The sequence below is a fragment of the Rhinoraja longicauda genome, chromosome 7 (assembly GCF_053455715.1).
Source record: "Rhinoraja longicauda isolate Sanriku21f chromosome 7, sRhiLon1.1, whole genome shotgun sequence".
NCBI lineage: Eukaryota > Metazoa > Chordata > Chondrichthyes > Rajiformes > Arhynchobatidae > Rhinoraja > Rhinoraja longicauda.
In genome coordinates this window covers 46,718,322-46,734,148 of record NC_135959.1, presented here as the reverse complement: position 1 = coordinate 46,734,148, position 15,827 = coordinate 46,718,322, and the positions used below count along the sequence as shown (strand labels likewise).

General features: G+C 41.7%; 1 protein-coding gene across 2 annotated transcripts in view; it reads left to right on the top strand.

Annotated features, from left to right (window-relative positions):
- mphosph8 (M-phase phosphoprotein 8) overlaps positions 1 to 15,827 on the top strand; it is a 32,518-nt gene that overhangs the window by 3,861 nt on the left and 12,830 nt on the right. For both annotated transcript variants that reach the window (XM_078402458.1, XM_078402457.1), the window contains exons 2-9: positions 2,318 to 2,464; positions 4,912 to 5,883; positions 7,209 to 7,314; positions 8,015 to 8,254; positions 8,842 to 8,961; positions 10,707 to 10,795; positions 11,981 to 12,121; positions 14,632 to 14,718. In XM_078402458.1, coding sequence (XP_078258584.1) covers positions 2,318 to 2,464; positions 4,912 to 5,883; positions 7,209 to 7,314; positions 8,015 to 8,254; positions 8,842 to 8,961; positions 10,707 to 10,795; positions 11,981 to 12,121; positions 14,632 to 14,718 — 1,902 coding nt within the window. The remainder of the gene's footprint in view (positions 1 to 2,317; positions 2,465 to 4,911; positions 5,884 to 7,208; positions 7,315 to 8,014; positions 8,255 to 8,841; positions 8,962 to 10,706; positions 10,796 to 11,980; positions 12,122 to 14,631; positions 14,719 to 15,827) is intronic.

Genomic DNA, 15,827 nt, shown 5'->3' with positions numbered 1-15,827 from the left:
CGACTTCTTAAAGGTCCTCAGCGTGTGACGTCACAACTTTAATCGCCCCCCCCCTCCTAGGAGCACGGCGCCAGAGAGAAGGCAAAACAAGATGGCTCCCCTTCTCTGTCCCCCCTCACCCGCCTACGGCTCCAAGAGACATTCCCCGCCCGGCAATGGGCTTCATCAGTTGGAGAGGGTTGCCGGGCCCGATTTTGCGGTGCCAGAGAGAAGATGAAAGAGTGGTGGGATGGAGTGGGTGTGTGGGGGGGGGAGGAGGGGAGTATAAGGGGGATTGAGTGGGGGGTTGAGGGTCCTTGACCAATACAGGCTTTGGGTCCACGGCTCGCTCTGGCCGCAGCGCTGGCGCCATAGGGCCGAAGCGTGTGGCATCTTCTCCCCTTCCCTGTCCCCACCTCTACAAGGAATGGGCCCGAGGGGTCCACTTGGTCTCGTATATTACTAAAACTCTCTGTTGTTATTCTGTGGGTTGATGTTTGTTATTCTGAGGGATGTTATTAACCATATTTTTATGCGTCTGTCACACGATAGCGTGACAATTTTAGGACCACCTTACTCACCTTTGTGCCGGGGATACTTTCATCCAAGTTTCATTCAAATTGGTCTAATATTTTTAAAGTTAGAGAATTTCCTTATAAAACCGATTTCTTGCCATGTTCAGCGTGTGACGTCACAATTGGACCCGCCCGAGTGACGGCCAATGAGGGATGTGCAGTTTTACATGTCCGCGCTTGCGCAGTTGGGTCCCATTCATCTAATACAGGTACTCCTCAGCTTCCGATGGAGTTCCGTTCTGAGAAAACCATCGGAAAATGAAAGTATTGTAAGTCGAAATCCATAGAAAACGTACGATCACGCGTCCGGAAGCGAGTGGCGGCTCGCTACGGGACCCTGCCTTTGCACCATCGCAAAGGCGAACTATCACAAGTTGAACCATCGTAACCTGGGGAGTACCTCTACTTGTGTGTTGCCAACCACTACGAACCTGCGCGGTTGGGGCCCGTTGATCTTATACTTGCGTAAGATGGCCGCCGGATCCGAGCATGCGCAGAACCCAATGTGTCTGAACGGGATGGGTTGAGTGTGGGGGTGGGGTAGTGGGGGATTGGGGGTGGGAAGGATGGGAGGGGGGGGGGGTGGGGACGGGAAGGGTGGGAATGGAGACGGGGTAGGGGGTGGAGGGGAAGGGTGGGAGTGGAATGAGGGAGGGATGGGGGAGGGGAGGGTGCTAGACCAATGCAGGAGAGGCTTTGTTCCACAGCTCGCTCTGGCGGCACAGGGCCGAGGTGAGTGGCACCCTCACCTCTTCCCTGTCCCCACTCGCCCGCCCACAAACACGGGGGACACTCCCTGCCCAGCAACGGACTTCGTCAGTTGGAGAGGGTTACGGACTTCGTCAGTTGGGAAGGGTGGCCCGCAGGAGAGATTTGGACCCAACGGGTCCACCTCAGTCTAGTTTTAAACTAAAGCTTGATGTTCCATAATTTGGTAAAACATTTTACAAGTGTCGATAGAAGAGATTTGCCCTCTCGGTTTCCAGTCTCTTAAATGGCCCCCTGTTGTGAACCAGCAGCTGCGCTCTTACCATACCATACACATACAGCCGGAAACAGGCCCTTTTCGGCCCACCAAGTCCGTGCCGCCCAGCGATCCCCGTACATTAACACTATCCTACACCCACTAGGGACAATTTTTACATTTACCCAGCCAATTAACCTACATACCTGTACGTCTTTGGAGTGTGGGAGGAAACCGAAGATCTCGGAGAAAACCCACGCAGGTCTCTTAAAGAACAACTTATCTGTCTGATTGTTGCAGGGAGTTACATGAAAATAGTTATTGGAATACAGGTTGGCTTTTGAATTAGCTATCTACCCCTATTCGATAATTCCTGAAAATGTTTTCATATCTGTAGCTAACTTTACTATCTTGTAAAATTCTTTAAAAAAAAATTATGGGTGAATTTGCGAAACGTCGAATTTCTGAAGGCTAGGTTTTCCGTAACCCAGAGAGATGCTGAGACTGTATGTAATACCTTTGTGAGCCAGGAAGTACTCCCTGGAAAAAAGATAACTTGCCCTCTTACTTCACATGACACATCATGATGGGTATATATCCAGTAGCATTTTTAGGATTTTATCCAATATAAATATGTCGTGTGATCTTATTTTAAAGTAGCTGGGTAATGGACCCTGTGTGATTCTGGTATTATGAGACGGTGGATATCTTTTCAATTAATGGTTTTCTTTATATCTGCTAATACTATCTGTATGGTTTGAGAGATTCTGTTAAAATACGATTTTAATTATTATAACAGGGTCAAACTTTGTACAGAGTTCACTGGAAAGGCTACTCTTCTGAAGATGATACTTGGGAGCCAGAGGCTCATTTGGAGGACTGCACAGAAGTGCTACATGTTTTCAAGCAAAAATCAAAAGAAAAATCACCTACAAGAGACAATCGGGTGAGAATTTGCTTGATTGTATTACACAATATTTGGATTTATGACATAGAACCAAGTCTTTGCCTTCCTTCCATTTTATCTAATACCATTGGTATAAGTTCTGAATCTTCAGCAGCAGTTTGTAATATGCTGCCATTTAAAAATTGCTTCAGTGTAAGTCGATCTTTTGCCATTAATTAAGATTTCTAAACTGATATGAGTCCTGCACGTTTAGTAAAAGAAGAAAGTCCTATTCTGATGGACTCATTGTTGTTTGAGTTTATGGTCGTAATGAGCTAGGAATTGTTTATTTATGCTTCTGCCCTGCTTGAGCTTTTGTAAACTGATTCAAACCTGATAAGTAATAGGTGGCTACTGCCAAGGGGGAGTTTGGTATGCACATGTTTGGACAAAGGCCACAGATGAAAAGACTGAAGGTGTGTGTCAAAAGGATTAAATAGTTGAGAATTATGAAGCTAGAGGAAGGAATGTGGAGGGGTGGGGGAATAGGTGCAAGTCCAGGTGAGGCACAGGGGAGAGAGGGGGAGGTGTAAAAGGGGGGATGGGCCATTTGAAGTTACCTAAAATTGGAGAATTCAACGTTCAAATTGTTGGGTTGAAGCTAAACAAGCAGAATATGAGGCTTTGTTTCTCCAGTTTGCATGTGGTCTCGCTATGGCAATGGTCAGAATGGGAGGAGGAGTATAGTCCCTCAGATCTGCAAGATATATTACTTTAGCACAATCTAATTATGATTTTTTCTGTGTTGAACTTTAATTAATCTAACACAGTTTGTTAAAAATTGAATTGACATTTTCGTCAATCCAACCAGTTAGATGGGTACAATGAAAGCTCCTAATGAATCGATGACTCCAAACCCAAGACTCTATCCAGCTATCCATCTATCGCCCACATTACTCACCATTATCCAGGGCATATTATGTAAGAACTCTCATTCTAATTGAAGCTATATTTTTAAAGCTAGAGAGATTTTAATGTTTAAAAGTTTTGTTCTAATCCATTTCTTGAAGGTCTTCAGCATGTGACGTCACAATGGGACCCGTGCGCCTGTGAGAGATGAGCTTGCGCCCTTCGCTCATCTCCTCCCCCTCCCCCCCCGCCGTTATTCAGCGTGTGATGTCACAATGCGACCCGCATGTCTTCAAGAGATCAGCTCGCTCTCGCCCCTCCCCGGACCTTTAACTAATGCGCTCTCCCCCCGGACCTTTAACTAATGCGCCCCCCCCGGACCTTTAACTAATACGTTCCCCCCCCACCGACGTTTAACTAATGTGCCCCCCTAGACCGTTAACTAATGCCGCGCCCCCCCCCCGTGCACCGCTGCGCGTCCCGGCATGCCTCGCGCTGGACATTCCTCAGATCGGGCAGCGCTGACCGTCGGGAGGTATCGTTGCCTCTCCCGCTCCGAGGGGGGGGGGGGCGGCGGCACCCGCCCGACTGATGAGAGTGCCGTGCTCAGTGCCTTCCTCTCCCCTTTCCTCTCCCCACTCGCACAGAGGAGCTTTAAGCGGCGTTGCCGGGCCCGCAGGAGGGGGGTTCGAATGGGTGGAGGGGAGGGTGGGGGTAGGAGGGGAGTGGGGTTGGGGGGAAGGAGAGAGTGGGGGAGGGGGAGGGTTGGGGAGAGGAGAATGGGGGTCAGGTGGGGGGGAAGGGGGTCGGGGAGAGTGGGAGTGGGGTGATGGGGGAAGGGGGACAGTGGGTGTGGGGGGTAGCGGAGGGTGGGGGTGAGGGGGTTGGGTGTCGGGGGGAAGGGGGACAGTGCGGGGCATGGGAGAGTGGGGGTGGGGAAGAGGGTGGGGGTGGGTAGGAGGGCAGAGTGGGGAGAAGGGAAGAGTGGGGGTGGGGAGGAGGGAATATTGGGGGTGGGGGGAGAGGGGTGCGGGCAGGGAGAGTAGGGGTGGGGAGGAGGGCAGGGTGGGGAGAAGGGAAGAATGGGGGTGGAGGAGAGTGGGTGAGGAGGAAGGAAGATTGGGGTGGGGAGAGGGGTGTGGGTAGGAGAGGGGGGGGGAAGTGGGGGTGGAGGCAGGGCTGGGGGAGGAATGGGGGTATGGGAGGGGCAAATGGGGGAGGTGCAGGTGGGGGCAGGGGAGGGGCAAGTAGGGGTGGGTAGGGGGGATGGAGTGGGTCAGTGGGGGGAAGAGGGGGGAATAAGGGGGATTGAGTGGGGGGTTGAGGGTGCTACAATACAGGGGAGGCTTTGGGTCCAGGGCTCACTCAATCACACCCTCTCCCCTTCCCTGTCCCACGTCCACTTGGTCTAGTATTGAAATAAAAATGAAGTAAGATTAAAAACAAATGTATGGAACAAAGATATAAAGGATATTGGAATGAGAAAAAATCACATCTTAAGTTATGATATTTTTTAGATAGAATGTCAAAAAATATTTATTGAAGTTTTTAGCTCAATTTATATTGGGTGCTTATTCTATCTATTTGTATTATTTCAGAAACTTAACTTGGATAAAGATATTTTTGAAGATGAATCTGCTGATGATTTTGGAGGAGCTAAAGAAATCTCTTCACCAAAGGTCAAAAAGCAAAAGAGAACTAAATCTGAACTGGACATGATACTTGACAGTCCCAAAATGGAAAAAAAAGTGAAATCCATCAGATCAAATAGTGAGGAGGTAAGAGACAACTCAATGGAACATCTGAGAGATCTCTCAGATGACGATAAAGTGAAGAAAAGGACTTTAACTGAATCCAAGAAATTGAAGAGAAAACATGTTGAAGCACACAAGTTTCTATCCAATTCAGCCCCAGAAGATGACATTTTACTGGAACCATCATTAAACCTTGATGAATGCAAAGACCAAGAAAAATTGGATTTAAAAAACACAATGTTTGAGCAACGTAAGGATATGGCCCAGCCTGACACCATTACAGTATCTAAAAGATCTCTGGAAAGTTCTGAAGAAGATGACTTTGAACTTGTGTTAAAGAGAAAGAAAAAGAAAAGGGACAAAGTGGACAATGTGAAGCAAGAGATGAAACAGAAAAAAAATCAGAAGGAAGATTTTTCAGAGAAAATACACATAAATAAAGAGAATAGCAGTCATGCCAAGAAACAGAAAAGTCATGAAATTAAGGCTCCAAAACCTCAGGTAGAAGCCAAAGGCAGAAAGCCAATGGATGGTGAAAATAGTACCACTCCTAAACACGATTCTGCAAAAATAATGAAAAAAATTAGCAAAATCCACAATGTGAATGATAATTCTCAATTGGCAACTGAGAAAGTAATTCATGGTTCTGAATCCAATGTAACAACTTCAGGACAGCAACCCCTATTCACTGAGCCTAGTCTCTTTGACAAATTACGACTGGATTCTGAAGTTAATCGAGAAAATTTGAAAATTGATAAATCGATCTGCTTAGCAACAAATACTGAGAAGCTGGAAACAGCTAAAACCACAAACCAGGTAAGCATTAATAAAGTTTAGTAAACAGAATACATTTTGCTAACCAAAGTTACATATTCATTTTCTAATGTGCTTCCTAAAGATTTTGAAGTTTGAGCTCCCTTTTAAAAAATCAGGGCTAATATTTAAATGTACTGTAACTTTAAATTGGTATGGTCCATAGATTCACTTGGGTCCCTTATCAGGCCTTAATAGTACCTGCAGCTGTAGTGTAGTAAAAGTAAGATGGTGAGGAATGGAAAATGGAAGAATAGCAAATGTTTCTGCAGCTAAATATTTTCTTCTGATTTCTAGTGTTATTTATGTGGTATCAAGAAAAGGAATGTCTGATAAAGACATCAGTTTTGATCATATTAAATACTAAAACAACCTGCTGCTGATTTTCACTGTTCGTTGTATGATACATTTACAGACAGTAACATGTTATTCAAACTGGCATGACTCAATAGAGTAGAATGCAGTCAATCTGAGATGTAGTTTGATAGGACTGCAAATGCTGGATATAGGATAAAATGCTATAGGAACTTATCCGGTCAGCAAGCATCTCTGGAGGACGGAGAAAGGTGACTCTTTGGGTGGAGACACTTCGTCAGACTAAATCCAGCATCTGCAGTTCCCTGTGCCTGCAAGTGCTGGAATCTGGATTAACAATTTGTTGAGGGAATTCAGTGAGTCAGTGTTCCTCCTGAAGATTGTTGCAATCTTAAGTGTCACTGCTAAATTCTGAAGAAATCTGTATTTTGAATATAATAATAATAGGCATTTGATGCAAATACTGGTTAACGTCATCCATTTTATGATAGTGCACATCTAACATCTCACGATTTTAGTTAAAGTTATCTTTCTGCTGTAGAGCAGGTGAAAATGAAAGGAACACATACATTGCAGAATGAAGAATGAAAATAAATTGGTTGGGAATATAAAGTAAATATGGATGTTTTTAAGTTAAAACCCATTATCTTTTTTTTTGCATGAATTGTTATTTTTTGAGAGTTTGAATTCATTTGGAAATATGTAATTATCTGACTGATGTGCCACTCGACCCTCTCTCATCTGGATTCGCCTATCATGACCTCTTGCCCCACCCCTTCCCCACACCTCTTTCTACTAGTTATCCCCCCTCTACTCCATCCGTCTGAAGAATTGTCTCAACCCGAAATTTTGCCTGGCCATTTCCTTCCACAGATGCTGAGTTCCTCCTTTGTTTTGTTTCAAATGTGTAAATATTTAATATATGAACATACTGAATTTATTTTTAGTTATCTTTATGCATTTTCAGCTGAAATGTATGGGTATCTGGCTAAAATTGTTATTTATGTTTTCAGCCTTATTCCTGGGAAAAATTGGGAAAGAAAGGTGAAGCAACCAAAGAGCTATCTGATAAGAGGCAGGATATCGAGAAAGGGCGAAAGGAACAAAGTGGGGATTGCAGTAAGTCAATGTAAACTGTTTCTTTTATGGATGGCTTCCTTGTGCAACACCACAGTGTGCATACCAGAATGTTATTTACCTATTCTTTCCTAAAGAATGACTTCTCAATGGAACTTCCTGGATAGGAATAAACAAATTATGTCAACATCTAAGGAATTGAAATATTGGCAACACTTGGGCAGCATTTGTTGAAAAAAAAAGTTAGATTTAACATACTAGCTTGAAGTTCTGTCAGAACATTCTTTTAACATGAATGCTGATCTTGTCAATGAAAAACAAGAAGCTCTTAAATTGTTTGGCAGGCTCCAGGAAATGTGGAACGTGGTATAAATTGACCAGAATGGACATAATTCCTCTTAAAGTCTCAAACATTGCATAGTTCGTTCAAATCTCCTAAGTTAAAATTGTATTGTTATTTTAACTCTCATGAGCATTTCCATTTCAAAGGTATTGAGCAGGGAGAGACCAGCATTTTTTGGAGGGAAGTTTGTAGGCCAAAACACCTGTACCATGTACCCCACACCTTGCTGCTATTTGCGCACAGTAGTTGTTTTCAGAAGAAGAAATCTTTCTAATGATTGTTTGATTCCCACCATTCAGGGCAAGCTGTGGTTTGAAAACCAATCTGGAATTCATGGTCCTTGCCAATTATTGTGTAAATAACTGAAGTAGATATTTTCTCTTTTCATTTCCTTTATAGATAATCGAGAGGTGAAGGGCCTTTTTGACAAGTTTCTCATTCCCTTTTCTGATGTTACTGATCATGAGGACAGAGAAAATAAACCTATGGTTTCCCATGATCTTAAAATTGACGAGAACCGAGCTAAAGAGAAACTGCTGCAGAAAGATAAGAAAAAAGAGAATGATTCCAGAATTCAGACTGCAGTTGAAGAAACCCATAAGATTCTTGACACCATGCCTCAGACTGAGGAGAATGCAGGTACAAAAATGTTATTTCGTTAATTTTCGGAATAAATTTTGTCTTTGTTAAATTGTGAAATTGGCTCACCTTTAGTTTCTTGATTTGTTTTCCTCGCACAATTTAAATACATAACTTCTAGCCCCCATCTGGCAAACTGGGCTGATAGAACTAAGGAATCTGATCCAGCCCATTCATTATGTTATAAATCCTTATCAATTGTTCTATGTCCATGTTATTTTATAATTGATCATTTTTGCTCATGTAACCAAGTGTGAGTAACAAAGATTCTACATGCCAGAAATCACTTCTATAGCTTGCCCTGAACTTTTTCCAGGAGCTACATATTATCAACCATTTTGTAAATGTAGTATTGTAAAATTTTGGAGAATCCTTCTGTGACTTTGACTGAATACTTTGATAATATTACCAACAACTACTCGGGTTGTGATTTTTCAGCGATCAAACATTACTTTGCATAGGTTTTATTTCCCTTAATTATTTTTTTAATATTTCTAGTAAATGATATGATAAATATCTCCAATATCAGTTCTTAAATATTGGTGATTTGAATGGTAATGATTATTTTGTTTTGCTGTTGAATTTAGATGGCAAAATGCTTAAATTGGGTGTGGACTTGCAGCTTGATTGGATGACTTTGGAAGATTTTCAAAAACATCTGGATGGAAATGATGATTTACTTTCTCCACCAAAAGTAATATCTAACAGTGAGTAGTGTGGTAATCTTATAGTAAGTGGAGAAATCTTGGAAGGTGTTTCAAAATATTATAGATTTAATGAACATTTATGAAGACATTCATGATCGATAATTGATTAAAGTTCTATTAGTGTTGTAGATTATACTGAAACCTTAGAATGGTTTTTGATGGGGACTTACTGATGCTTGTGAATTGTAGTGTGGATAGTTAGCATAGGTAGCAGACGAAATGTGTAGGAAGGAACTGCAGATGCTGGTTTAATCCGAAGATAGACCCAAAATGCTGGAGTAATTCAGCAGGATAGGCAGCATCTCTGGAGAGAAGGAATGGGTGACATTTCAGGTCAAGACCCTTCTTCAGACTACTCAGGGGAAAGGGAAACGAGATATAGACTGATGTAGAGAGATATGGAGCAAATCAATGAATGATATGCAAAAAAAGTAATGATGTTTAAGGAAACGGGCCATTGTTAGCTCTTTGCTAGGTGAGAACGGGAACCTGGTGCAACTTGAGTGGGGGAGGAATGGAGCGAGAAGGAGTGCAGGGATTACTTGGTTAGAAAAATCAAAATGAATACCATTGGGTTGTAAGCTGCCCAAGCGAAATATGAGATGCTGTTCCTCCAATTTGCGATTAGCCTCACTCTGACAATGGAGGCGGCCTAGGACAGAAAGATCAGTGTGGGAATGGGAAGGGGAATTAAAGTGTTTGGCAACAGGGAGTTCAGGTTGGTCCAGGCGAACTGAGCGAAGATGTTCAGCGAAACGATCACCCAGTCTACGTTTGGTCTTGCTGATGTATGAGTCTACATCTTGAACGACTGATACAATAGAGGAGGTTGGAAATGGTGCAAGTGAACCTCTGCCTAACCTGAAAGGATTGTTGGGGTCCTTGGACAGAGTCGAGGGAGGAGCTATAGGGACAGGTGCGGTTGTAGGGGAAGGTACCTGGGGTGGGACGGTTGGTGGTTTGGGTGGGAAGATGTATTAACCAAGGAGTTGCGGAGGGAACGGTCTCTGCGGAAGGCAGAAAGGGATGGAAATGGGAAGATGTGACTCGTGGTGGGAGATGGCGAAAATGTCTGATGTGTTGCATGCGACGGCCGATGGGGTGAAAGGTAAGGACTAGGGGGAAGGGGGAGCAAGAGGGGAGCTGTGGGGTTCCCAAGGAGACATGTGTGAGGACCTCATCTATGATGGAAGAGGGGGACCCCCATTCCCTAAAGAATGAGGACATCTTGGATGTCCTGGTGTGGACCTCATCTTGGGCATCGATGCGGCATAGAGGGAGGAATTGGGAGTAAGGGTTAGTCTTTGCAGGAAGCAGGATGGGAAGAAATGTAGTTGAGACAGTTATGGGAGTCAGTGGGCTTTATTAACTTAACCACCAATTTCCATCCTGCACTCAAATTTGCTTGGACCAACTCCGACACCTCCCACCCCTTTCTTAATTTCACCGTCTTCATCACAGGAGATAGACTATCGACTGACATCTATTACAAACCAACTGACTCCCACAGCTATCTCGACTACACTTCTTCGCATCTGAGATGTCCTCAATCTTTAATTTCTTGAAATATATATTTCAAAATATATGTTGTGTAGACCACAAGGTGATCATTTTGTTTAAAATATATTCATACTGCATTGGGGATGATGAATGATAGCTCATGGACTAGCATCAATTTAAGAATCTAACTTATGTTTAATGATTGCTCCTAATGGGAAATCAGTATTGCTTTTATAAACCTGTAGGTGTGTTGCGTGATGCAGTGAAAAATGGAAACTACCTGACAGTAAAACTGGCCCTTAATTCGAGTGAAGAATATAATCTGGATCAAGAGGTACTTAAATAAGCAGTGGCGGTACTTTTAATCCTTATTACATTTTTCACATGCATAAAATACATATGTCTGTTGATCTGGCTTTTGTTTTTGATACTGATGATTTCATAGTATCTGGGAAGGAGTTTGCTTCAATGTTCAGTTGCATGGCATGCCCTGATTTCACTCTAGTTATCCATTTGTGGCCAGGAAGCCTTTGGCTTCTCCTGTTCCCTCTCTCCATTATGTCTAGAATCATTCAATAATCTTTCCTTAGCTCCTCTTATTTCTCAGTAATTTGCTGCAAGTTTTTATGAATTTGCCTGTATAAATTGTTGTGTACTGGCTTCGTGCTGTCAGCTTCGCTCAACCAACTAAATTAACACATTTGACTGTCAAGCTTTCTGTTAGTGGGTAAGCTGAAATTTCCCTGCAATAAACTTAATTACCTTGCCACAATTTTTGTTCTTTCCTGTGCATAGTACGTTTACATCCTGTTTGACCAACAGTCCAGCTTGCAAAACCATATCCTTTCTATCACAAGGATTTCCAGCTTTCTCTAATATCTCCTTCTTCGGCCCTTGCTTGTAAACGCCTGGTTCTAGATTGATGCAGTGATGCACTAGCTGATTTCTGCTTTTCCCTTGCTATAACCCCAGACAAAACAATGCTCCCTGAATCCTAACTTAAACCAAAGTCTAATCCTCCATTGCCATATGCTTCCTAGCCCTCATTTGAATGGCAGACCACCAATTCTTCAATTCAAAGCTCCTTCAAAAAACTATTTGGCCTCTCGTTGCCTTATTCTTTATTTATGTAACATCCCTTTCAACATAGAATCCTCATAAATATGTGTTCTTCTTTTTACCCATTCAATTTCTGCCCCCTCTCCCTTTCATTTCTTTACTGCAATAAAGGCTACAGCTCTACTTCAAGGGGTCTAAGGCTTGAGATCTAAATATGAGATCTTCCCCTATTTTTGATAAATTGTTTCAAAGCCAGTGTAACTTTAATTATTGCTAACTTTGGGTCAGTTCAACAATACGTGGAGCTAAAAATGTGTATTTGATTTTTGATTCTTCTCCTGTTAAGAAGAAAATAGGATATGAGCCAATCCACATGCCCAAAATCTGAGGGAGTGAATGTTCTTACTTTGGTAACCAGTCTGCAGCTTTCAAACATTTTAACATCATATTTCTGTTATAGGACCCTAGTGGAATGAGTCTCATCATGTTCGCAGCTGCTGGAGGACAGGATGATATCCTTAGATTGCTCATCAAGAAAGGAGCAAAGATTAGTTCTCGACAAAAAAATGGTACAACTGCATTGATGCATGCAGCTGAAAAGGTTTGTTTGCCATTAAGGTTAATAATTATTTATACAATTCATTAGATGGCACATAGCTGTTTTTTAAAAAACTTTTAACTGGGTATTAAAAGTGGTCTGGAATTATATTTTTTAGTAGAAATTAATTTTTGCTGAAGTTTTACTTTGTTGAACATTTCCTTTTTGTCCTAATAAGTAGTGGGGGAGGGGAGCTGGAAAAGCTGTTACTAATGTGCAAAATGTTGCCAGGTTTGCAATCTTCTGACTTGTTATGTTGGTATGTGGAACAGCACAGAAATAGGCCCTTCATCCCACAATGTTTGTACCAAGCATGATACCAGGTTAAATTAATCTTCTCTGCCTGCACGTGATCCATGTCCTTCCATTCCCTGCATTTCCATGTATCTATCCAAAAGCCTCTTAAATGTTTATCCATGAACAAAGGTAATGGTAGTTGAAATCACCATTAAACATTTTGAGACATATAGTTGCATTTATTCTTTTTGGAATTGTCAGGCAAAAATACGATTTCAGTGACATTTTATATTTAAGCAAGTAAAATTGTTACTTTGAGTAAATCTCAAATGGATAAGTCTCCAGAAAATCCCTGAACTTGTACATATTGTTTTAACCCAAGCAAGGGTGTGGGTGTGTGAACCAAAATTTCCAACTAAGGCAACTTAATGTTTTGTTAAATCACATTTCAATTAATACTATGTTCACAGAGCTGCAGTGTGAGATAAAAGTAGATTTGATCAAATATTGAAAAGGAATACTGACATTGATTTTTTGGAATGAGGGCAGCATTTATTGGCCCACATTCCTAATTACCCTTAAGAAGATGTGGTGAGCCATCTTAATATGCTGCAGTCCTTCCAGTGAACATATTTCTATAATGCTGATGGGTAGAGGATTTCTAGTGTTTAGATACAGCAAGGGTGAAAGAATGGTGATAGTATTTCTGTGCTGGCTTGAAATGTGAACTATAGGAGAGTGTGCAGGTGATAATGCTCCCACGCATTTTTTGCCCTCTTCTTTCTTGATGGTAGGGAGAGAAGGGCTTGAGGGGCTGTTGGTAGATGACTGAATGCACCTTAAGGATGGCACACTGCCCCCATGTTGGTGCTGAATGTTTAGGATGGATCAGGTGCCAATCAAGCAGACTGCTTTCTCCTGAGTGATGCTGACCTCCAATAATGTAACACTTTTAGATGCAGGAACAAGAAAGACATTTGCAGAAATCTTTTGCCCATGCTTTAAATTAGTTGAGGCACTGTTTGTGTTGGAACAGATTAAGAGGAGCGGATGATTTAGATGTTTTAACAGCATTTCTTCTGTAGTTTTCACATAATATTGTGGACTTTTGTTTTTGGTTTGATATTTAGAGGTAATGAACAACAAAATGCAAGTTCTGGTGTCCTTCCTTGATTTTTCTCTTTTAATGCATTAAAATAATTGGGCTAACATTTGAAATTCTACAGTGTTTATCCCTATTGATTAGAAAATAAATCCATAAAACAACTATTTTCCTTCTCTTAAAGGATTCTGGTTCCATAAGTAGTGGCAATCAGCTGTCATTTCTCATGTGAACTCTGACTGCACTGGCAGTGAGTATCTGCATGCAGTGGGTGTTGTAGATGAGGACGAAAAGATGCAATGCTAATGTGTCAGTGATTTCCATGTGGGATTCACAGGGTAGTGACTCGGAAGGTTCCTTTCATCCCTTCCTCCTTCAGTTTCCTCTCTTTGGTGCCAAAAATCAGTTGAGCTCTGTCACCCATCAAATAACCCTATACTTTCTGGAAATCACACCTAGGTCTATTGGTCTATGAGGCACTGTTTAGCTACAAGGCTTTAAGTGGAACAATTTTACCTGGTTACTGCAGGATTCTTTTTATAAGACAAGTAGTGAACACAATTTAAAAATTGTGGCCTTGAATTTTCTCATGGTTTCTGTTATACATCACTGCGACATCAATGGAAGTATGGCAGAAACTCAATTGATCTGCGTGCGTAAAATATCTTAAAATATCATAAATTGATATATCAAGGGTGTTACTGTGGTGCAGTTTGCAGAGCTGCTGCCTCACAGTGCCAGACACGTAGGTTCAATCCTGACTTTGAGTACTGTCTGTGTGCAGTTTGCACGTTCACTCTGTGACCGCGTGAGTTTTCTCAGGGTAATTCATTTTCCTCCTACATTCAAGGATGTGTGGGTTTGTACGGTAATTGACCTCTGTAAATTGCCCCTAGTGTGTAGGGAGTGGATGAAAAAGTGGAAGACACAAAACTTGTGTGATGGTCGGTGTGGACTCAGTGGACCTGTACGGCCTGTTTCCATGCTGTCTCTCTAAACTAAACTAAAATAATAGAGTAATATATTGTTCTAGAATATAATACATCAGTCTAGTCCAAATTAAATGCTATTATAACTGAAAATTTAATACAAGTTTTCCCTTAACTAGTGGAACACAATATTAATATATTTATCATTTGAGTATCTTAACACTTCTTTCTTTTTCATTTCTCAGAATTATCTTACAACAGTTGCTATTCTTCTGGAGGCAGGTTCCCAAGTTAATGCTCAACAGATCAGTGGAGAAACTGCATTAATGAAGGTATATGTTTCAGTCCTGTTGTCCTTGAAATTTTATTGACCACATCAAGTTTAAATGAATATATAAAGCTGTGCATTTTACCAAAACAAAATTCATACCAGTCTGATTCCTGATGTTCAGATCAACAGCCATATCTGACAGTAAATGATGCAATTATTTTGTAACATAATACTCGTCAATTCTTTTTAAGAAATCTGACCAAGATGATTTGAAAACAGTGAAGTGATCAAAGGAAAGTAGAGTGAGAAAAAATTCCTAACGATAGCAGCTTTAGAAATGGATTATAGACAAAGTAATTTCATTGAAGTTTGGAGAATGCATCCTGCCAGAATACTTTCTGTAGATGTGTCTTTAGAAGTTTGAGAGAATCCTCATATGCTTGCCGAATCTTCCCGGATGCTGAAGAAAGTAAGCTTTCTTGATCACCATATCAGTGTGAAGGTTAGGTTGCTGATGCTATGGATGCTTGGGAACTTAGCAGACAAATCTACATCAGCTCTGTCCATGAGAACAGGGTTGTGTTTCCCATCCAATTCTTTCATCTCGCTAACATTAAGGGCTAGGTGGTTCAAATACCATGACTCAAGGTTCCCTACAATCTTTTGTCTCTGGTGATGATTTGAGGTATATGCATACTTAATGGTTGTGTAGCAGTGCCCTAGCGTTTTGACACAGAAAATACGCTGATGGTATTTTGTGGAGTTTGTTCCTGAAGTATGCTTGATTGTAGTTGCTGGTGATAATGAATGGGGCGTCAAGATTTGGTGTTTCAAGAGAGTTGACAACAGTATAATTCTTCCAGTGTTATCTTGACAATTGCTTGGAGTGGTATATAAACAGCTATCAAGATAGTACAGGTGAATTCCCTCGATAGATATTCCAAGTCAGAGGAACAGAATTGGGCTAAGGCAGTCACATAATTGCACCACTTTGAACAGACACCACCACATTTCACCTCGGCAAAGGATTCTATATATTCCATACAATAAACAGAGTAAGGATGAGGTGAGTCAGGAATGGACCATTGTTTCAGTAAAACAAATAATACAGGAGTCTCTGATCTCCCTTTGATACTGCAGCCTTGCTCTGAGTTCTTCAAACTTGTTCTC